This window comes from Lissotriton helveticus, chromosome 5_1 (assembly GCF_964261635.1).
Source record: "Lissotriton helveticus chromosome 5_1, aLisHel1.1, whole genome shotgun sequence".
In the NCBI taxonomy this organism is placed as follows: domain Eukaryota; kingdom Metazoa; phylum Chordata; class Amphibia; order Caudata; family Salamandridae; genus Lissotriton; species Lissotriton helveticus.
In genome coordinates this window covers 1,671,880,842-1,671,903,699 of record NC_136065.1, presented here as the reverse complement: position 1 = coordinate 1,671,903,699, position 22,858 = coordinate 1,671,880,842, and the positions used below count along the sequence as shown (strand labels likewise).

The window sequence follows — 22,858 nt, the reverse complement described above, 5'->3', positions numbered from 1 at the left end:
TGTCTAATGGCGAGCTGGGTTGCGAATTCAATCAGTTGGCTGCAAAAGGGCACCGCTGCACCAGGAGGTCTATATATAAGTAAGCCAGTGATAGTGGTGGTAGCATCTAGTTTAATGGTGAATCTGCCGCATTCACTGTCAGTGATCTTGAATTCAGTTAAGGTACATTCTAGTTTTTCTTTGCAAATCATTGCCATTCCCCCTCCCCGTTGTTTTTGACGATCGATTCTTAGAAGGCTATAGTTGTTAGGGATAGCCTCTAAGATATCCGGGGAGGAAGCTTCGTCAAGCCATGTTTCAGTAATAAACATGGCGTCAATATCTTCATTAATCAGAATATCGTGGATTTCTGTTTTATGCTTAGGCATAGACCTGCAATTAAGTAATAGCAAATTAAAAATCATCGTAGTGTTAGAAGTCAGGATTATCTTGGGGAGAGATTGATGGCATAGGTTACACTGTGCGGGTAGATACTCTGGGGCAATTGAGTGCATACAGTTACAAGAGAGTGACTCACCCAGTTTTAAGAGTTCAGATTTAGAGTAATGGATGCGAGGTTTCTTATTATTGAATAACATTGTAGGTGCAGAAGAGTGTGGATTATAGAGTATCGCCCCGCGCCCCGTTCGATCGCGGACGTGCGCAGACGGGCTGGACTCTGGCTGGACTCTGGCTGGACTCTGGCTGGACTCTGGCTGGACTCTGGCTGGACTCTGGCTGGACTCTGGCTGGACTCTGGCTGGACTCTGGCTGGACTCTGGCTGGCGATCGGCGCGCCCGCAATGCGCGTCCGCTGCGCGGAGCCATGTACGTATATTTTTATAGCGTCGTCCGAGCGACGTTACCCAGCGAGCCCTCACTAAGATGGCCGCAGTTCTGAAGCACCCAGTCCCCGCAGATGACGGCCCTTAGATCGGCCACACCCACAGAGAGGTCCGAGCAAGTAGGCTGCCCGATGAATGGAGAAACGAAAAAGGGTCGCTAAGGTACACACACCTTATTAACTGTGGCAAGGTTCAAGGCAATGTTAGGGTATTAAATGCCAGAATAAACGCTATCATGTTTTGCAGCTTCAGCGCGAGGGAAGGGGAAGGACACACAGGTAAAATTCAATAAATTCCAATAGTTTTTAAAATCAGCAGCGGTTAAAAAGGCAAACCTCCCGGCTCAAGCCTCAGGAGAGAAAGCAAGCAGTCTGCAACATTTTTTTTTTTTTTTTAAAAAGAGCAATGCCAACAGCTCTAACAATAATATTGCCGAGACCATTGCATTGTAAATGCTTGTTGCTCTCTGCGGCAGTCTGTCTAAAGCACACACACTCGTCTTTCTCCGTTTCTTTTTCCTCCGCCCACCCCGAAACTCTTGCCTTTTCTTCTCTATCAAGTACTGTTTGAACGACTCAAGAAAAATTTTATCTTTATTTAAGGTGTTAAGACTATCGTAAGATTTACATCCAGAAAGTCAGAGTAGAAATATTTTTACTTTAAGGACAATAAAACTGTTCTCCTCCGTTTTTGGCAGCCTGCTGTAAATAGTGTAGGCAATTTGTCCCCAAATGGAGCTAATCACCCAGGACAACAACCCTTATTCCTTACAAACTTGCCACAGACCGTGTCAAAGCTCTCCCTGCAATGCCCCTTGACCGGTCTTGATGTTCTGCTCTCTCGGTAAAAAGACACCGATTCGAACAGCTAAACGTGTCATGGCTGACTCTGGAACTACGGGGCATGTGTTTGCTAAGGACAACTATCTGGCTTCTCAGGAGAGGAGCAGTAACTCATTTGCCTGGCCAGTTTTGCATGATTTACTTGTCTGATTGCCACTTCTTAGTGCCGCCTGTTGGGTATTGCTTTGAGACAATTTCTTAAGATTAGGTGTCTGGGAAAGAAGTATCCCCTGTTTCCGATGACTCTTTTTATGGTGTATAATCTATCTTCTGCAGATTCTTCACCCCTCACCCTTCTCTCCTTTTGCGGTTGGGCCAGTACTAGAAAGGTTCCATTGTAGGTTCGGGTTGATACTTACATGTCTAGTTTCCCCTTCCTTAGGCTTTGGTTGGCCGCCAGGAAAAACAACATTGGCATAGCCAATAGAGCTTGCCTTTTGGACCTTATAATTGTTTAGTCATGCAACAGTTAATGCACCAAGGATATTGTGCTGCATAACTAAATACTTATAAGGTCCCAAAAGCGAGACCTATTGGCTATGCCAATGCTTGTTTAGTTTGGAAGATACTTAATAAAATGTTTACACTTTTGTTGCAAGATGTTTAACAAGCATTTGCAATTCAATCAGTCTCGCTTTTGGGACCTTATATGTATTTAGGTATGAAACAGTAGCCTGGGTGCTGAAACATCTACTGTTCTTTAACATGGAGGAAAAGTAAGCAGCAAACTGCATGACACACCAGGTGTGGGAACACATGGAGAGAAATATTGCCTTTCAGCAGAAAATGAAATAGTCCAAAGCTCTGTTTTTAATATAAAATCAGGACCTTCGGTGGTCTTATCACCGAAAGTACAAGACTTGAACACAATATTGTCTACGGGTGCTCGTGGAAGACCATTTGTATGGACTTGGAATCTAGTGAATGCAAAAGTGATTATGGTATTTTACGGACCTCTGCTAGTCGTTTTCCATCAAGAAAGCTAAATAAAGGCAATTGTTTGAAAAATTAAAAGAAAGTCTCTCAGCAGAAAGCAATTCTGGTATTTTACTGACCTCTGCTGGTCGTTTTCTATCAATACAGTTAATAGAGGCAGTTGAGCAGAAACAAAAGTCCCTAAGTGGAAGCAGATGAGTCCTAGGGCTGATCTCCAGAGCCCACAAAGTACATGCACATATAAGTATATACTAAACTATATACAAGAGGTCTCCAGTTCTCAAACTAAAAATGAGTGGTAAAGTTAAGAGGTGCAGGACACTTTAGTTACGGTCTTTCTTTAACTTCACTTAATCTTTAAATAAATACTTGCCGGTTTATTTAATGTCTCTTTGGTGTTAGTGCTTAGCCTAGTAGACCGTAGCTTAGGGCTGCTAGTGACCAGGGGGGCGCACGTAAATGTCAGGAGTGCCGTATGCGGCTCCCTGACCGTACTTTGAGTGTCAGTGACCTAAAGCGTGTCTTTGCCCTTCTGCCAGTGGGGAATGTCATTCCCCCCGGGAGTAAATATCTTACTAGAGTTGTCCAGTCTACATATGAGATATCGATGTCCGGCATTGACGGGTGAGGGACGCCGTTGCAGGGAACTTGCAGACAAATTAAAAGAGGTGATAGATGCCAGTAGGTGACTGCACTAAGCAAGGACAGGTGAAAAGCCTTGGCTTGCCACTGTAAACCGTATTACTCCCACCGCTGATGGTTCTCTACAACCCGGCGATTGTAGTGTCTTCTTGGAAAACATTGGTCCCTCCGTGTCAAGAATTAGACTATGAAAACAGTCCTAGAATTGAAATTTGATATAATGTATTGGTATCCAAAATTATAAATACATTTCAATTGACACTCATAGTTATGGGTAGTAAGGCAAATGTGACAGTCTGCTCAGGCAAACAAGACCGATATATCGGACTTAAAAGTGTACTATTTATGTCACAAACTAATAAAGAACCATAATATGATGGTTGGAGTCTCAATTTGTTTAGCCCAAGAATCAATGCTGGGCGAACTGGGTGCTGAAGGAGCCAACAACCAGACGTGGCCGAGATGGGCGTCGATAGCAGGCGTCAAGAGCCCACAAAAGAACTTCGCAATGTCCTCTTTCCCCTGTGGATACCAGATACAAGATGAATCCTAGTCTGTGGCCACATACGGTACATCTCACACACTAACTTTGCACCTGCATACATGACACCGAACACCTGGTGGCTTACCTTGAAAGGAGGGGATAACAGAGCCCTGCTGTTGGTTTTAGTCCATGTCACAGAAATGCTGCCCGCACGGCGCACGCACATAATTGCTGGGTGGGCAGGTATTTACACACTGAGCCATGCTTGTGGGTTTGTTTATTGAATATCTAACCGTCTTTGATCTGTAGCATTGGATCATTGTCAATTGTCTGCTTGGAAGTTTGTGGCAGAAGCCCTTTGGTGGAGATTTCAGTCTTGGAGTGCTGATGGGTGGTGCGAGCGCATTAATGCATTTTTCTACACAGTGCATGCTATGCATGGTACCATAGCTTTTACTTTTGTTATCATAATGTGTGTTTTTTTATGCTTGTAGAGGTTGCAAGCTTATTTGAGCCATGCTAAGTCCCAGCAAGTCCCATTTGCGACTGCTATACAATACTACTTATGTTCTGAAAGTTTCTTCGTAGCAAACTGAGCGTCCCTCACTACTAGGGATACTAGTCAGCATAATAAGCCCCCACTGATGCCAGTGTGGGATTTATCATACAATGCACTCAAAGGCATCTCAGAGATGCCCCCTGAAAAATGACTAGCCTCTGGTGGGTTTCCGGACTGGTAGACACCAGCTTGCCACCACGAGACCAGTTTCTAGACCCATAGGGTGGGAGCCTTTGCTCCCTGGGCCCAGAAACAAAGCCTTTCCTGGGCGGAGATTTTCACACCTCCCCCAGGTCAGGAAGAGCCATCTGTGGCAAGGGAGCTTCAAAAGCCCTATCACCTTTACAATGCGACCCCCAGCCTCTCCTGCTATCAGGAGCAGGCCCCCTTCCTGTCCTTCCTTTTTAGGTCTCGGCCTCTGCCAATGTGCTTGCGCATTGCAGATGTCGAGATCTAAAGTAGGCGAAACAAACTCTTGAACAAGCGAGGATCCTCCCCAATGCATGTGAGGTACTCAAGCGCGACGCTTCCCAGCGCGCGCTTGGCCTCACTTCTCAATCACACCCCATATGGTCGTTCCCTCCCACTCGCTCGCACATCAAAGGCTATGGTCGTTCCCTCCCACTCGCTCGCACATCAAAGGCTGCTGCTCCCCTGCCCACCCCACTAACCCCCCAACAGCAATGCCGAGAGCTTGTTGTTGGCCATATTATTCATAAGACATTTCTCCGATGTGCAAGCTAGCTGAGAAACCCCTCAATCAGACAGTTTAAAGACTGACTTTGCTTCACCTTCTATTCATTTCTCCCAGCCGCTGTTTTAGTGGAATACGGAAATAATGTTGGGGGTGTCTCTGCGTCCCTTTTCTTGTAGTTGTCTGGTGACGTGCTCAGAGGTCTTATTACTGCACACTCAAAGCAACAAAGACCCCAAGGAAATAAGTTGCATTGCTAGAGAAACACTAGATGGCAGGAGAGCACACAATAAACCGAGTAAATTGTTCTTTTTCGAGATCTCACACGTGAATGCACGGCTAAGAGCGATCGCTTTATTGCAGCTGTTCTTCCTGTTTGACTTCTCGTGACCCCCACTTAATTATTACTGGAAATCCCCATTGAGTCGTTATTAGAATCTGGACCCACCCACACACCTGAGTCACTGAGGACTTCGCCTAAGCAATTTAAAGTGATTTGAACCTCATAAATACAGAAATAAGCATTCGGCAAATAAATGCGCAAACAGAATATTTTACTTTAGCCACAAGCATTTTTTTAACGAGATTTTAATGGGTAGGCCGGAGCATCTTTAAATCCAATTGAGGCCATCTCTCTACATACTATATTGTGTTTGACATTCTTACAGTGGTCTCACACATCAATCTGAGAATAACCTAATTTTTAGGCTCCCGTTTCAAATTCCTTGTTGGCTTGTATTTATGTGGTGTTGAATATTAATTTGATCCATTGTTTTGTTCATTTCTTTTTTATTTCACGTAATGGTGTTCCATCATGTTAGTTATTACTATGGGGAGAACTTTTCCCCTGGTCCAATACCTGTATCCGTATTGTCAAAACCGAAAGACACTGAGTTCCCATATTAATAAATAACGTGATGGTTCACCATCACGTGAAGTAAAAAATAAATGAACAAAACAATGGATCAAATTTAAATCCAAATTAATATTCAACACCACATAAAAACAAGGCCGCGTTGGCTGGATGTATTTAACCTTTGGATATTGGATTCAAATAAAACCTGGAATATTAATGGACCGTAAGACTCGCTCTAGTAATTTGTTTACGGGTGCACCGTTTTATCAATTTTTTCATGTTGGGTTAAGTCTTCACAAGAACGTCAGGCTTAGCAGGAATCCGTGCCCCCTCTAACACAGCAAAGGCTGCATCTGTGGTTTTCTAGAAATGGGTTCCATGTATAGGATATGCAAAGCAAGCAGGTGATTCTGCGAAGAAAAAAACAATCTGGATTCAAGCTACAGAACAGATGCTTAATTTGGACAGCTAATGGCTGCACAATATGTTCAACTGATGTCTTTTCTGCCATAAAATGTCAGTCCCACAAGGGTTTCTCCTTGGTGAAAGGCTGCCCGAGGTCAAATTAGTAGATGGCCAGACCAATATGACACTGTTAGAATAATCTGGTATTCCTACTTCCATGGTCTCTGCTCCATTGCGAACTACTCAATCAGCAGATTAAATGTAGCATTTAAAGGGTAGGCGGGCTCGGAGGCAGCCAGCTGTGCGGGGAGTCTGAGCCGGGGGCTTCATGGTTGCATCCGCTCAGCACATGGTAGAGTAACTGGCCAGTGTCCATGCCACTCTCGATGCTCTGGCCGATAGACACTCATTAACCTTGACAGGGGGTGGGAGAAAGTGATGGTTGAAGTCCGGCGGGCCAGCCAGCCGGGAGGTGAGCCAGTTGCTGCCAACGTTCCACATTTCCGGGCAATCATAGCTACCAAGGAAGAAGAGGCCTGCACAACCCCTGAGCCCTGGCAGTGGAGAGAAAGGACTGCTAGTGCCTAGAGCTTTAAAGCTGTGTGTGAGTGAATGCCTAGGCGAGAGACCTAATTTTGGATGAGTCGTGCCTATGGTTTGGAATACCCCAAAGCTCTGGGGGCACGCTGCAATTGCCTGCACTGAACACCTTTCGATGTGCTATTGCATATCTGGTACGCACAGCTCACTCACTCACCCTCACTCACCCTCACTCACTCTCACTCACCCTCACTCTCACTCACTCTCACTCACCCTCACTCACCCTCACTCACCCTCACTCTCACTCACCCTCGCTCACCCTCGCTCTCGCTCCCTCACCCCCCCACCCTCACTCCTTCACCCTCGCTCCCCCACCCTCGCTCCCCCACCCTCGCTCCTTCACCCTCGCTCCCTCACCCTCGCTCCCTCACCCTCGCTCCTTCACCCTCGCTCCTTCACCCTCGCTCCTTCACCCTCGCTCCTTCACCCTCGCTCCTTCACCCTCGCTCCCTCACCCTCGCTCCCTCACCCTCGCTCCCTCACCCTCGCTCCCTCACCCTCGCTCCCTCACCCTCGCTCCCTCACCCTCGCTCCCTCACCCTCGCTCCCTCACCCTCGCTCCCTCACCCTCGCTCCCTCACCCTCGCTCCCTCACCCTCGCTCCCTCACCCTCGCTCCCTCACCCTCGCTCCCTCGCCCTCGCTCCCTCGCCCTCGCTCCCTCGCCCTCGCTCCCTCGCCCTCGCTCCCTCGCCCTCGCTCCCTCGCCCTCGCTCCCTCGCCCTCGCTCCCTCGCCCTCGCTCCCTCGCCCTCGCTCCCTCGCCCTCGCTCCCTCGCCCTCGCTCCCTCGCTCCCTCGCTCCCTCGCCCTCGCTCCCTCGCCCTCGCTCCCTCGCCCCCGCTCCCTCGCCCTCGCTCCCTCGCCCTCGCTCCCTCGCCCTCGCTCCCTCGCCCTCGCTCCCTCGCCCTCGCTCCCTCGCCCTCGCTCCCTCGCCCTCGCTCCCTCGCCCTCGCTCCCTCGCCCTCGCTCCCTCGCCCTCGCTCCCTCGCCCTCGCTCCCGCTCCCTCGCTCCCTCACCCTCGCTCCCTCACCCTCGCTCCCTCGCTCCCGCTCCCTCGCTCCCTCACCCTCGCTCCCTCGCTCCCTCACCCTCGCTCCCTCACCCTCGCTCCCTCGCTCCCTCACCCTCGCTCCCTCACCCTCGCTCCCTCGCCCTCGCTCCCTCGCCCTCGCTCCCTCGCCCTCGCTCCCTCGCCCTCGCTCCCTCGCTCCCTCGCCCTCGCTCCCTCGCCCTCGCTCCCTCGCCCTCGCTCCCTCGCCCTCGCTCCCTCGCCCTCGCTCCCTCGCCCTCGCTCCCTCGCCCTCGCTCCCTCGCCCTCGCTCGCTCGCCCTCGCTCGCTCGCCCTCGCTCGCTCGCCCTCGCTCGCTCGCCCTCGCTCGCTCGCCCTCGCTCGCTCGCCCTCGCTCGCTCGCCCTCGCTCGCTCGCCCTCGCTCGCTCGCCCTCGCTCGCTCGCCCTCGCTCGCTCGCCCTCGCTCGCTCGCCCTCGCTCACTCACCCTCGCTCACTCGCTCGCTCACTCGCTCACTCGCTCGCTCGCTCACTCACTCACTCACTCACTCACTCACTCACTCACTCACTCACTCACTCACTCACTCACTCACTCAGCACCACAACAGCACTGTCCTTGCTACCAACAAGCATTGCCATAGCCAATAGGACTCACATTAGGAAAGTGTAAGCTATTGGCTTTGTGAATAACTATGCTATTAATGTATATATTTTCAAAGCCAACACGTATTAAAAAAAATGTGAGCTATTGGTATTGTAAATGACACTTTCTTAAAGCAGACCTGTTGTATTGCAAATGCTTGTTTTCCAGGAAACATTAGAACAGCCCAGAAGGTGTGCCCATCTCTGCCAACTCCACTCCTCAGGTAGGGTGGTGAGGTGAAGCTCACTCTTCAGTGTGTCATCTTGCAGATGGCTGGCACTCTCCAATCAGGGTCAGGAATTGTGCCCCCTCCCCCACTTGGGGTGAGCACACCAAGGGTGTAGTCGCTCTAAGGTCAGTAGCCCATTGGCTACTGACCTAGAGAACTCTAAAACGCCTCCTAAATAGTGTTTAGGGGTCAGCCCTGAACCCAGAAGGCAGATTCCTGCAACCTTACTGCTCACCCACACTACCACAAATAGAGTAAGGTATTATCTACCTTTGGGGATCCGCTGGACTCTGTGCACATTATACCTTACCGTAGTATAGTATTTACAGAGCCAGCTTCCTACACCAGCAAAGGGGCATTTCTGCTCCTGCAGCTAGACCTACACATGCAGTATAATGCACCCTGCTTTAGGGCTGTAAGGTCTGCTGTAGGGGTGACTTAAATTGCATACAGTGTCTGCAGGTGTGGCACACAAGTGCCATGTCGTGTTTTCACTTTTGTTTGCGCCAAGAAACGCACTCTGCAATGGCAGTCTGCATGGGTTTGGTGAGGATCCACTCGGTTGGCACAATGCGTGCTGCATCCCATGGGGGACCCTCTTTAGTACATCGTGCCCTAGGCACCAGGGGTACCATTTACTAGGGACTTCCCGAGGGTGCTAAAGGTATCTGGCACTGGGGACCTGGCCAGCAGAAACCCAGGGCACTTTGAGTCTAAATTGCATGGAATACCAGTGGGGGGTGACCATGTCAAAAGGGAAACTTTCCAATACACAAGATGATCTCGCAAAAATGGCTGGATCCCACGAATGCCTGCACATTAGTGGTATTAATTTCAAAACTTAACCTCAAATGTATATTTTCGTTTCGAAAAGTGCATTACTGTGGCATGAACTTTTTTGGGTGTAGAATACTTAAATAGAAATGGTTTTTTTTTGTGCATCTATCCAAGCGGTTTGCCTCTTTTTGTAGTGAGAAGGAAACGGCCCAGGACACAGCCGAAGGCAGGGCGGAGACAGATGGGGAAGAAGCGGCTGTACCCACAGCCACTGACACAACTCCTGGCAGTGAGGAAGCCATGGAGAACAGCTGCCGTTCAGATGACGAGGAGAAGAAAGAGGTAAGAGCGCAAGCGGCGGCGGCCCCTGCCAAGGGCAGCAAGGCCATATCCAGAGAGGGTCAAGCGAAAGCCTACCCCCTTCATTCCTCCCCACCCCACCCCACCCCACCAATACCATTCCTTGCCTGCTGGTGAGTTAATTCTGCCTCCCACCCCACCCTATTCTGTGTGAGAGATGTAGTTTGAATGCTTTATGTATTGTTGGTGTGAACGTTGATGGGACAGTACGTGGATGATAGCAACTGCAGGCTTTTCGGAGAGTCATCCCACAGTGCAGTTAGAAAGTGTGTCAATAAAATTTGCCTCGAGATGAGGGCAGTGACTAGTACCAGGCACTACAGTAGTTGACTGTTCCCTTCAGAGGACTTTTGTTGCCTTTTTATTCTGAACTAATAGGGAGAGAAGACACTACTACTCCCCAAAGGTCGCACTACAAATGATAGGGTAGTTGCTCCTAGTACTTCAATCTCGCTTGACGTCCCTGGGCCATATATTGCACTCCCCTCATTGACACAATCAGCAGTTAATGGTCAATCTCCATTATTGTATTATATTTGGGCCAAAGATAGTCCTAAAAACCTGATCTTCAAAACTGTGTTCTGGGCCATACTCCTCTTCTGTGCCCCAGTGAGTGTGGATAGCCAATGTCCTACACCTCTGTTCCTTGCTTAGTATAACTGCTCTCGCCCTCATCATAGTCTACTTCCTTATTAAAGCTGGTAAACATTTTTAAATTTCAAGCTCAGCAGCATCTTTTTTTGTCATTTCCGGCCTGTCCTTACTGTCTTAGCCAGCCTCTGCACTGATTCCCTGCTTCTCTCCCATTATGCAGTGCTGGTATGTACGTGAATTCTTCAGCATTGGTGGTTTTACACAGTAGTTAAACAGAGGGTGGTTGACTACCAGATTCTCTCTTCTGAGGTTTGCATGGATGTGTTTGATCTATGGGAGGTTGTGCAGTAAACGTGAGTCTGGAAAACAGTAGAAATTCTTCCCAGCACTTGGTAATTCCCAACCACCTCTGTCTGTCCCCTCCAGAAGAAGTAGTGGAAGGGTTTGCTGAGGTGGAGAGAGACGAGCGTTGGTTGATGGCAAACCTGGTGAGTGATTGAGGAGTACAGTACGTTGGATATGGATCGATTAGAGTAGCAAGTTCGCTTAATCCTGCAGGCATATTGTGGTCTTTTTAACGCTGCCTATTCTTTCAAGACTGGAGCCTTTTTCTCCTCACTCATGGTATCATTGCTATCTGCTTGTGGGGCGTGGGCCAACTGATCTTTCCATGGTCTGTTTCCCCCCCATCTTGTTGTGAACAGTATTTGAAGGATTTCACAAACTGGGACTGAGCACAGAAACGGATTCGTGAAATTGGTGTTATCAAGTCCTGCTTTTGTTCACTCATTTTAGGAGCATGGCTTGCCTTTCCAACAGGATTCACTGAGAGCATGAATTTTTGTGTACCTGATAAGCAGTTTTTCTCAGACGTCTGCAGATTGCTTAGACTGTGTTTCTGCTGATAGCAAAAGAGGCCGATTGTGTCCATATGCCGGTGGGTACGTTGTGGTTGATATATTCTTACTGCTTTTTGGACATCAGTAACTACGGCCTTTTCTACATGAACATTTACGATCGCTCATATCCTACTGCCAATGGTGCAAGGTTTTTTTTTAAACTTTTTCACGCTTAATTTGAGTGGCCTTTAGCCTTGTCACTAGTTAATGGGCTATGTCCATTAATTGTAAAAGTAAGCATTCTGTTTCTTTTGACTGCAGTGTTATGGGCATGGGCATTTTGCTGGTGCCTAAAATTCTCAGATAGTCTGACGTATTGAGGAAGCAGTCTCTGCATGCCCTTCAAGTCCCAAGTGCCCATGATCGTCCTGCATTTTCTCTTAGCATCCTTGTCATTAGGTTAATGGTTTTGTTATGGGCCGAAGTAGCCTGTGGTTAGTAAATACCTCCTTTATGGTACAGTCTTACTGTAGAGGGAGAGCTGGTTTGAGTCCTCGTTGATGGAATGAAGGTGTATGATTGATGGTTAAACTGGGTGATGTTTTGCTTCGAGAAATACTCCTTTTGCAATACTTTACATAGTGTTGGACCTGCAGTGCAGCTGAGGGCATGAGGCCCAAAGCACAAAAACGTAGACTGCAGGTAGTTGCAGCCACATTTATCTGACTGTTAGTTGAGTTATGTAGAGCTTTTGAAAGAAGTCACGTTGCTTGTTTTTTTCTCATCCAACGCAGTACCTTACTGGTTGATTGGTGTTTTATTTTTGGTAATAGTATATTAAAACTGTTCTAAGCCACATTATGCAAAAGGCCACAATAAGTTTGCAGGACTAGGCTTGGGATTGTGAACCAGAAGACTTGTGATTGCAGAGCTATGCCTGTATTATCTTTTATTCCAGGAATGGTGTGATTTGTGTTGTGCGTGTACATCCTTCTATCCCTCCCTTTCTCATAACCCCAAATCCACCTTGTCCCCAAGCAATGTGTGTGTAATGTTCCTCCTGTTGTTAGAGGTCCGTAAAACATCCCAGCACCATGGATTGCCAGCCGCCTTGACTCGTCCAAGCTGCCCAATCAGAGCCAAGTTTACTGCAAAGGTCCGAGGGTGGTCTTGACGGCCTTACATTTATACTCAGAGGAAACAAGTAAAGAGTGAGCAAGAGAATGCTGGCCTGGCACACGAACTCTCAAAATCAAGAAAGTGCCTCGTCCTTCCAGCGCCACCATCAATGAGATTGCGCTAATTTCACAATTAAAAAACAGGAGGTACTTTCAAACAAAACTTGAAGTCAAATGAGACTGTCCAGACAGGCAAAGGCTGTTGCCTGTCGCATTGTTAAGAAAGACTTTGATCCTGACTCGGAGAAATAATGCTCCGTGAAAAATAGTGTGGGGAACGTTCATGGGAAGCAAGATACAAACCAAAATAAAAATCAGACTATTGGCGAATTTGTTCAAAATCTGCTGCCTGCCCTGGTCCATGGAGCACACGTTGGGTCACAGGCTCTTTCAAGATGAACTTTTCCTTTAATCCTGCTCTGACCCACTTCTCAGAATGTATTTGATCAAAGTAGCTTTTTTCCGTTTGACTTATCAGTCTGTGGCTTTTCAACATTTACTGCAGTTTTATTTCACATGCTCTCTGCGAAACCTGTGAATCCTGATTCATCGTGGTTGGCATCTCTTCTGCATTCATAAAGACACTTTGAATAAGGCTTGTGAACGTCATGTGGACATTAAATCAGTGCTCTACAGTTACACGCTGTTCAGTAGGCAGTCCAGCAAGACCAACCAACTCTGTTAAGCTCAAGTTTCAGTGTGCTCGTCTCATCGAACATGAATGGGAGACTGCAACATCCTCTGCCGTTTGCTGATGTTTCTTAATGCAATTACATGAAGTAAAACAAAATAATTAGGTTTCTGTTTGTGACTTTGGAGTTTACAGTGGTGACTGTCTAGATCTACGTATTGCTCTGTGGGTCAGAACAGGTTAACCTCTGTGATGGTATTAGTCCTGCAAGAACAGTAAAAACATGTTTCAAGATAGCTGCGGAAACACAAACTTGATAAGTCTTTTTGATGGGAAATCACCAGTCTTGGCCTATTAAAATGTCACTTGTCATCCAAGAAAAACCATTTCATGAACCTGAAAGAAACTGTATCACAGCCTCAAGGGCAGCTGCTGTTGAAGTCACTGCTGCCTATCTGGGCCTGGTTTTCCCATCCTACGCATGTTCTGGACTTGATCCTTCAATAAAGCCATCTGGGGCAAAGAAAATTGAAAGCAAGAACTACTCCCACCCCTCCCCCGTCAGTGCACATGCACACCCAACCACCGCTGACGTGAGCATGTGACCCTTGACGAATATTGTCGCCCAAAAAAGTATTAGGAAAAAAGATCGTCCAAAAGCGCACATCTCCACCTAGCAGTGAGGGCTCTTTCTGATTGGACCAGCTGGTTGCCTAGATACAGCACACACGCTGAGGTGTGAGTGGGGGAAATGCCAGCCTTTGACCTTTGAAGATCAGGTGTGAGACAGGGTACCTTGGAACCTTTGTCATGTTTTCTTGTACTTTTTAAACCTTATTTCAATTTTCTTTCTGTTTGGGAGAGTTTAATTTGCGCACACAGACATTTAAGTGGAATATCATTGAGTATAAGCAGTATTAATTGCAAGTGTGTTTAGCTGTTGGTACCTGTGTTCCTTCAGTGAGTAGTCGAGTCGAATTTTGGAGCTATCCAACTAGTGGCTGCTAAAGCCTTTTACTGTATTTTTTTTCTCCCTCTCGGTTGTTTTTTAAGTACACAATATAGGCCTTTCCAAATAAGTTGGTTTTTCATTGACTTTTTTTTTAAAGTAAACAAAATAAGCATTTTTTTAAAAATCTTTTACAGCCAGGTAATCTTTGTTTCATTGGAGTACTCAGTTGTGTGGCAAAAGCCAATGGGCAAAAAATGTTTGTCCTAGTTTTTAAGTGTTTTTGCTCCATTGGTACTTTAAAAGCCAAGTCATCGTAGTGCCAATGTAGCTCTACAGGACATGTCCTGAGAATGTTCAGGCTGAGTAGAGCCTGACCTCAACGGCTCACTGGAGGAACATTTTAGGCATGGAAAGATTAAAAATGTTTCTTTATAAGGGGCCAGCAAAATAATGCATTACTGAAATGAGTTTATTCTGTTACTAGAGAGTACATGACATGCAGTAGCCAAAAATGTGCATGATGAAGCTGTGATTGCATGAGGAATTTCTGGAGGCTCACAGATGATGAGAGTGAAGAAGAAAGAACAACATTGAGATGGCTTGTACATTGCACCATAATGCATTGACCCCTCACCCCCATGTTAAAGTCAAACTTGTGACTAATGAATCTTTACACAGGCGATAAGGGGTCCTGCACACATGAATCTCAGGACTTTAGATGGAGAGTGATAACAATTTAAAGATGCCAGCTGTCAGACAATTCCAGTACTCCTTGACAACAGCAGTACAATTTTAAGGTGTTTTATGCTAGAACAAGAACAAAAAGGATCGTCTACCCTTCAGACGTTGTGATTCCTTCAGATTAAGAAACTTCAGTGTGTCTCGAACACAGTAAGGATCCTGCAAACCATTGAGAATATGGAGGCAGGCACTTTCAAAAACTGCAACGGCATAACTATCTTCTGGAAGCATTTCACCACGGTCTTGACCTGCCTCCACAATAGTTAGAGTAATCACACCAGAGAACGTCATGACCTCACACAAATACCCCAAATAAAGTACAGTCTAACTGTAGCTGCGAAAAAGTCTTCAACAACTTCGAAGTGTCATCTTTTCAAGTGGTTTAACATAATCTTGAAGCATCTTGATAGGGCCAGAACGTTGTACTGTACTAATCATGGCTCTTTTGCTTTTATTGTGCAAGAACTTTGAATTACGATTGGTGGAGCAGTGGACTCTTCTTACTTCAAGCTCTACTTTGGGTGCTGTCATTGCAAGTTGGTTGATGAACTCCAGGTGCTGTCGTATGCCAGAAGCTCAGGATGTCAACATCTTGGTCGCCCTGTTTGCTCCAGAAAATCCCATGCTTTCACTTCCTTTTTGTGTACATTTTATGGATAGTTGAGAACGCATTCAGGCGTAATGTAAGAATGTTTTGTTAATGGCTTAATGTTACCCAGCAAAGATAAATGTGTAAAAGTAGAAATAGGGTGAAAGCAGTAGTTTTGGAGTAGGACTGAAAGGTATGCAGTAGGCAGGAATAGCAGCATTTTGGAGATGGGAAAATTAGTGGACTGCATTATGGGCCATATACTTCAGTTTGGGGTCAAATGGAAGAACTGTAGAGGTTTTGGAGCATGGCTGTACACTGCTGAAAACATATGTTGGATATAATGCACTTAACTGTAAAAGATTACATAGAATTATCTTATTGTGGGCACTGATATGAGTATGGGTCCTATCTCAGAGGTGGTAAATTAGTAACCATGCTGTGTCTAGCAGTATTGGTAATACAATTCTGTACTGAGTTTTGGAATGCAATAGCGACCAGTGCCTACCGACCTTTCGAGGAAGTCCTTCAACACTGCACATTTCCCATCAACCGTGTAGACCAGATCCTCTTGTATGCTATACAACACAGCCTCCTGCTTTAACCAGTGTATGGGTCACACTTCATAGCCAACTACCATCAGCAATCACCTCCTTTTACACAGCACTAATAGCCTCTCAGTCAACAACCTGCTATGAAATTATAAACACCATTTTAGTTGACTTTTTATAAGCAAATGCTTCTAACAGGAATAGTAATGTGGTAAAAAGAGAATCCAACAACCCTTAATCTAAACTATTAGCCCCAAATCGTCCTGAAGCACTTAAATCTTTCCTTGGTGAGGCACGAACAACCACAGGATAGGCAGATGTAGGCAGACCTCCATATTAATAAGAACAAGGCATATGATCGAATCTTTGGTACATCTGAATTCAGTCTGCCAATGCCTAAGGTTTATGGGCAAGTAGTAATTGAAATGTGCAACCTTTTAAAGCTGAACACAAAGTCTGTTTAGAAAACTGCAGAGAGGGGCCTAGGGATGAGCATACAATTGTTACCAGCAGACGCATTTGCTGTGTTAAGAAAAAACTGAGAGGTCTTATTATGAAACTTACATTTGGTAAGTCAAAATAATCCTTGTCAAAAGCAGCACTCGTGCTTATTGAATAAGAAAATCACGCTGAGGTGAGGTGCATTCTATGCTGTATCTTTGTGCTTCACCAACCTACCAACTCCACCTCCCTCTGCACTGCACCGCTAACCAGCAAATCATCCCACCTGCACTACACCACAAATATAATGTGATTCTTCTACGCTTCACATCCAACCTAGCGAATACCGCATTTCAGGCTACACCATCAATTCACACACCGCACTGTCCGCGTCCAGCAGCGTATAGAACACCACATCTCACTACATCCCTCCATTTTCCTTTATAGACCTGTGCCACGTCACATCAGACATACAGACCAAATCCGGCTATGCTGTTTCTGCTAACCTGTAGAGCACTTGAATCCGCAAATCCAGCCTATAAAAATAATCTCACAGTTCTATAAATTGCCATCTCATCCCAAATGCCTCTGTTTGCTGCCACAAATGAGCCAACCCCAGACTTCGGTAGAAATTGAAAATGTTTATGCTCTGTCGTGAGCACTGCTATTTTTTTAATTGCAATTTCAAATTTTTTTTATGGCTCCCGCGTTTGCTGTATTCTGTGCTCTTGGCCATCCTCTCTCAATCTCTGAAAGGATTGTATGAAAGGTTTCACATTACATTGCGTGGAATCTCTTCTACTCTTCCAAACACTATCTGTGGCTTTCTTCAGTTTTCTCCTCACTTTGTTTTGTATTTCTAAAAGACAGTCAATCTCTGACCTGATATTTAACACCTCTTTGTAGCTTTACTTAATTTACGAGGAGTAAAATTAACTATGTATGTTGATGGCACACCACTCGTCTTCAGTTTAAAGAAAGAAGCTGCTGTTGTCAGCAAACACCAGCCAAGGTTTCAGAGCAGTCCCGTGTTGGATGTCGCCTAATACTCTGAAGTTCAACCCAATCAAAATGAAGGTCTTCCTAACACAATGTAATCCTAATATTGGAATACCTGTGTTCACCTCTAATTTAGTCAGTCTGCTTCTGTATCATTTAGTGTAGAAAATGGAAAATTGTTCTACCAGGGCTTCCTCGCTTTTTCCATTCAATTTAATTCTCAAACAAAATGTAGATTTATGTTTTGCCTGCACAAGTTCAGCGTATTGTTTCTGCTCTCTGTTCTCTCATCTGGAACTCTTGCCAGAAGCCTTGACAGTTTTCTTTCACACTGTGCCATTGACGCCATTTCTGGGCCCACTGCCCCACTTCCTCTAGCTGGGTTATCGGGAGAAGTTACTGCCCTGCAGTATAAAAAAATGTCATTACAATGATGGACCGTATTCTTTTGATTTGCCATTTTACTGTTTCCATTTTGTTAACGTTTGTTTGCCACTTCATGGTTATTAATGTCTCTCCCCTCTCTGCGGGGTCTTCCTTTTTATTGTTTTCCCACCCCTTCTCTCCTTTAGACTGCTGCCCCGAAGGTTTTCAACCGGAAAATTTCTGTTGTATGTAAGTATATCCAAGTTGGCCCTGATCCTACTAAGAGGTGCAGGGATGTCTTTCGACAACGGCCCTAAGGCGTCTGTCTGGCGTGCAAGATAGTGTGCTGGGGTGAGAGTGGCAAATGTAATCAACCTAAATCTTGATTCTCCATCGTGGAATGTTTACGGTTGACCCACTCTGAATATCTACTAGCCTGCAACTTTTTGGCTAACCTATTAAGAATAATGTTCCTATTGTATGAAAAAATAGAAAACCATGATTTCCTACGTGCTGGAGAACTTGGAAGTTACCATGATAGGCTGACTATGTGCTTCATATTTTGTTTTGTGGGAGGCAGACCTCCCCTCAGACCAATGCATGTCTTTGTACCAACATTGAAACCGTGAATACAGGGCCCTTACCCCTACCCGGCCTCGCTATGGTATGCTTATCCACCACCATGCCCTGTTAGCAGAATAGTCATTGATATCTTGTAGTCTCCTCTCCACATCTAATTAATATACATTGGTTCCTCCCTGGAGGGCAACCAGAGGGGTGAAACCTGGGAGAGGCAATTTATAACCTAAACCCAATATGCATCTTTTGAGGAACTGGGGTGTATAACATGGTGTAGTTGTGCAATGTATCTTTACCGTTCTTACCAACCCCTTTTGGACTCTTCGGCTTAGTTTGTCAAACCTTCAGCCCAACCCTGGGTAGCTGTGACTCTTAGCAGCAAGGCTTACACAAAGGAAGGCTTACACAAAGGAACAATTTTAAAGCATTTAAACTGCATCCAAATAATTCATGAAGATGTGTAAAGTATTTGTACCAACACTCACAGTAACAGTGAAAACACCACAAACTGACTCCACAGCAGTTTAGAAAAATAAAGGTATTTAATCTAAACTACACAAGACCAAAACAACTAAAATCCAACATACACAGTTCAAGAATATGGTTTCAAAAGAGTTCTTAAGGTTTGCGATAAAATTCTTCAGGTTGCGATAAAATAATCCACAGATGCGTGAAAAGTTCAGTTGCGTCACGTTTACTCACAGTACCTTTTAGTTGCGACAAAGTTCCAAAAGCAGAAGCTGGTGCGGTGGAAAACAAGCGATGCGTTGCTCCTGAGACCCTGGGGAGGCGGTTGCGACAGCCCCGCTGCAGCAGTGGGCGTGTTGCGACGAATCCGGTCTGTATGGGGAGGAAGGCCACTTGTATGGATTCCGGTGCGGAGGTTCCGTAGGAAGTTTGTTCTCGCAAAAGGCACGATGCGACGATCTTTGGAGTTGCGACGATCTCCGGGGCGACGATGCGCGGACCGGCGGTGATCTTCTCTCTCGCAGCTCCCCGACGCGATGGTTTCTGCGACGACACTCGCAGCGACATGATACGGTCTGCAAGCAAGCGGTGCGGCGATCTCACCCAGCGACGACCGGCTCTGCGACGACACTCGCATCGATGTTAGACTTTCCCGCACCGGTTTGGTGCGTCCCGCAAACGAAGAATGCGACGGCTCTGGCAGCATCAACAGACGCTGCGACGATCTCTACCTTCGTAGCGGCAGGAATCTTGCACTGTCGGGGATGCGCTCCGCGAGCGATGCGACACTTTTCAATTGCAAAAAGTCTCTCACGCTTAGTTTCAAGCTTCCCAGCAAAGGTACAACTTCCAGAGGCCCCACAACTGGATCAAGCACTCTAGGAAGGACAGAACTCTCTCAGCAGAGTTCAGGGAAGCTGGGGGTGAAGTCCTTTTGTTCCTGGGACTTCAGAACAGGGAGCCAGCTCTTCTCAGGCCCTTGGAGATTCCTTCAAGACAGGGGACACAGCACAACAGCAAAGTCATTCCCCTCTCCTTGGCAGCAAAGCAACAGCAGGTCAGTCCAGCAGAGCAACAGCAGGAAAGTCTTCCTTCTTCAGAGTCGGCTTTCTCCTTGGCAGAGGTTCCTTCTTGATTCCAGGATGATCTAATTTTCTGTTGTCAGGGGTCCTGAACTTATACCCCTAAAAGTCTTTGTTCTCTTTGTGCAAGTGGGCACTGAGCCCGGTCTGAACCAGTTCTGGGTGTTGCTTGAGCACTTTGTTTACCTTTGTTTATATAGCGCAAACTAGAACCGATCCGAATCAGTTATCAGAGCGCTTTACATAGCACCAGTTACGTTACATGACGAGACACTTTCATTTTAGGCACGGGGAGATTAAGTTATTTGCCCAGAATCACAGGGGTTTTTTGGCGTCGTTACCGAGACTCGAACCCAGATCCCCAGGTCCGAGGTCGAGCGCCTTAGCCATTAGGCCAACCCCTCTCCTTACCTGGCTTCTCCTTTCCTTTCAGAGTGAGGGGCAGGGTCGTCAGCTGCCCAGCAGGAGGTGGAGCCAGCCTTGTGGAAGGCAGGCACAGCACTATTCAGGTCCAGGTGCTAACTCCTCCCACCACTCAAGTTGCAAATGCAGTCATTCAGCCTAGGGCTGACTCAGCCAGCCTCCTGGGCAATCCCCAGCCCCTGTCACTCTCCAACCAGACAGTTAATACACAAACAGGCCAAGGCACACAGAAGGGTCAGATAAGAGAACAGCAACTTTCTAAAAGTGATGTTCTCAAACCTAGAATTTAAAAACAACCTTTCCTAAAAGATGTGTTATTAAATTATGAGTTCAGGGATACTAGATACTTATGTCCTATCTTGTTCCTATGGGAAGAAATGCTGGAAGCCACTGTAGCCAGCATCCCCCATGTTAATCTATGGAGCAAGATAGCCTTACAATAGTGAAAAACGAAAATGGCTGCCATTCACTAACAGAGCATGTCACCTGCACTAGTACATGCTCTACCTTTTACATACACTGCACCCTGCCCAGGGGGGTACCTTGGGCCTTCCATAGGGGTGACTAATGTGCATGAAAAGGGAAGGGTTAGGCCTGGTCAATGGGGACACTGACCAGGAGGACATGGCAGTTTCTAAACTGCACACAGTCACTGCGGTGGCAGGCCTGAGACACCATTTTAGAGCTACTCCTGTGGATGGCACAATCAGTGCTGCAGGCCCACTAGTAGCATTTGTCATCACCAGCCCTGACACACCCAGTGCACTTTACAAGGGACTTCACGGTGATACAAATATGCCAAACATGTATATCCAATCAGAATAACAATTTACATAGGGAGCACTTACACTCTGGCACTGGTCCGCAGTGGCAGAGTGTCCAAAGCATCGAAACCAGCAAAAACGAAATCCAGCACAGCATCAAAAAATACAGGAGGTAGAGGCAAAAAGATAGGGGGAAACCACGCCAAAGATGCCAGGTCGAACACAGACCAATCCTTCCTGGGTTATTAACTTGTCCCCTGGAGGTCCTAGCTGCACTCAAACGACACACCTGGGTTTTAGCTAACTCTGGTTAAACTTTGTGCCTCTGGTTCTGGTCCCTGATGCTGCCTGATGGGGGTTGTCAGCGGGTTGAAGTCTTTGAGCTGGCAACTTGCCCTAGTGGACTTCTTCAGCTGTGGTGCCCCTGTGCTGCGAACAGGAAGCCAGTGGCCGGGCCCAGGAAGTCTCTTGGCCCTGGAGAGATGGCAGGTGCAGTCCACAACGGTGCAGCCTCTCTTTGCTTGTTCCATGGTGTGCAGCACGGCAGTCCTTCCTCTGTCTTTCCAGTCGAGATCTGAGTTTTGGATGCCTGGGGTGCCCTATTTATGTAAAGAAAATACCTTTTGCGTAGGATGCGGTTGTTAGCCAATGGACTAAGAGCCTCCTTCACTCCTAATGAGCACTCACTGTGAAGTATTGCATCTGGGCATCTCAGGATGCACTAGATGACCATTGTGGGTTTACAGAGCATAAATTAATAATCCTAAGTGCTCTATTTGTGCTAGTGTGGACAGGCAGCATTTATTTTACAAAGTCAATAAATGAGACTCGAGAAGAAATGGGAGCTCAATTATGTAAAACAAACACACGTGTTTATATAATTATAGACCCAAATATCAATGTAATTGGGTGTAAATACTTTAGAAGTTATAGATTTTTACAGGTAAAACTGTAGAAAATCACAGCTGTCATATGAGGCATGAGCCTCCAACGCAGTAATGTTACCCTTTTGAGAGAAACATTGAGTGCATAGGTACACTTAGACTATTCTCATGGTTATTCTCCTGGACTTAAGGTGCTTAGAAACCAAGGTTCAAAGAATTACCAGCAGTTCAGATTTACCTACCCGGGTGTTTCCGGATGCAGAGGTCTGGTTGCAGTGGTAGCCTCAAACACTACCTGTTCAAGTCAATGGAGGAGTACTTGTGGTAAGAAAGGCTGCAAGCAGGGACTTGGGGACAATTCCTGCTGAACCCAAAGGAGGACTTTGCTCTTGAGGGTCTCTGGTGCAGAGGGGCATCATTGGTTTACGTGGTGTTAATGTCTGGCGGGTCGCTGCTGTTAGAGGCTCTCTCTTTGTGTTGAAGACATGGAGAGGAGAAGAAAAGAAGACTGCAGGGCCACTCTCAGTGGTGACACTGGAGATCCTGACCTCCCTTGTCTATTTTATTTTTATTTTAGTCAAAGTTTTATATAGCGCGAACAAGATCCTAACAGATATCAGAGCGCTTCACAGAGACAGGGGTAGGGGCAGCAGGAATGAACAGAGATAATGGGAGCAATATAATAGACACTAACATAGTAGGATAATAATAACGTACAGAAAACATATCAATATACAATCAGGTAAACAAGTAATATAAGACGGCACAAGTCATTGATCCCACTACAGAAGGGTTCAGGTAAACCTTGGATGTGTGGATGGCTTATACCCTTATAGAACACTGGGTGGGGGCATCGGGAGGGTGATTCAATCAACCAAAGTGTATCATATATTGGTCGGTAGAAAGAGAGTAGCGT

At 46.4% G+C, this 22,858-nt stretch overlaps 1 protein-coding gene across 4 annotated transcripts in view; it reads left to right on the top strand.

The window, feature by feature from the left end:
• The window catches only part of ACIN1 (apoptotic chromatin condensation inducer 1), a 1,432,530-nt gene that overhangs the window by 1,156,583 nt on the left and 253,089 nt on the right, over positions 1–22,858 (top strand). For 2 of the 4 annotated variants that reach the window (XM_078644895.1, XM_078644894.1), the window contains exons 10-11: positions 9,696–9,843; positions 17,949–17,991. In XM_078644895.1, the coding sequence (XP_078501021.1) occupies positions 9,696–9,843; positions 17,949–17,991 (191 nt within the window). Of the gene's footprint in view, positions 1–9,695; positions 9,844–12,364; positions 13,895–17,948; positions 17,992–22,858 lie in introns of those variants that run through there. The other 2 variants (XR_013594955.1, XR_013594954.1) reach the window with 2 other exon arrangements.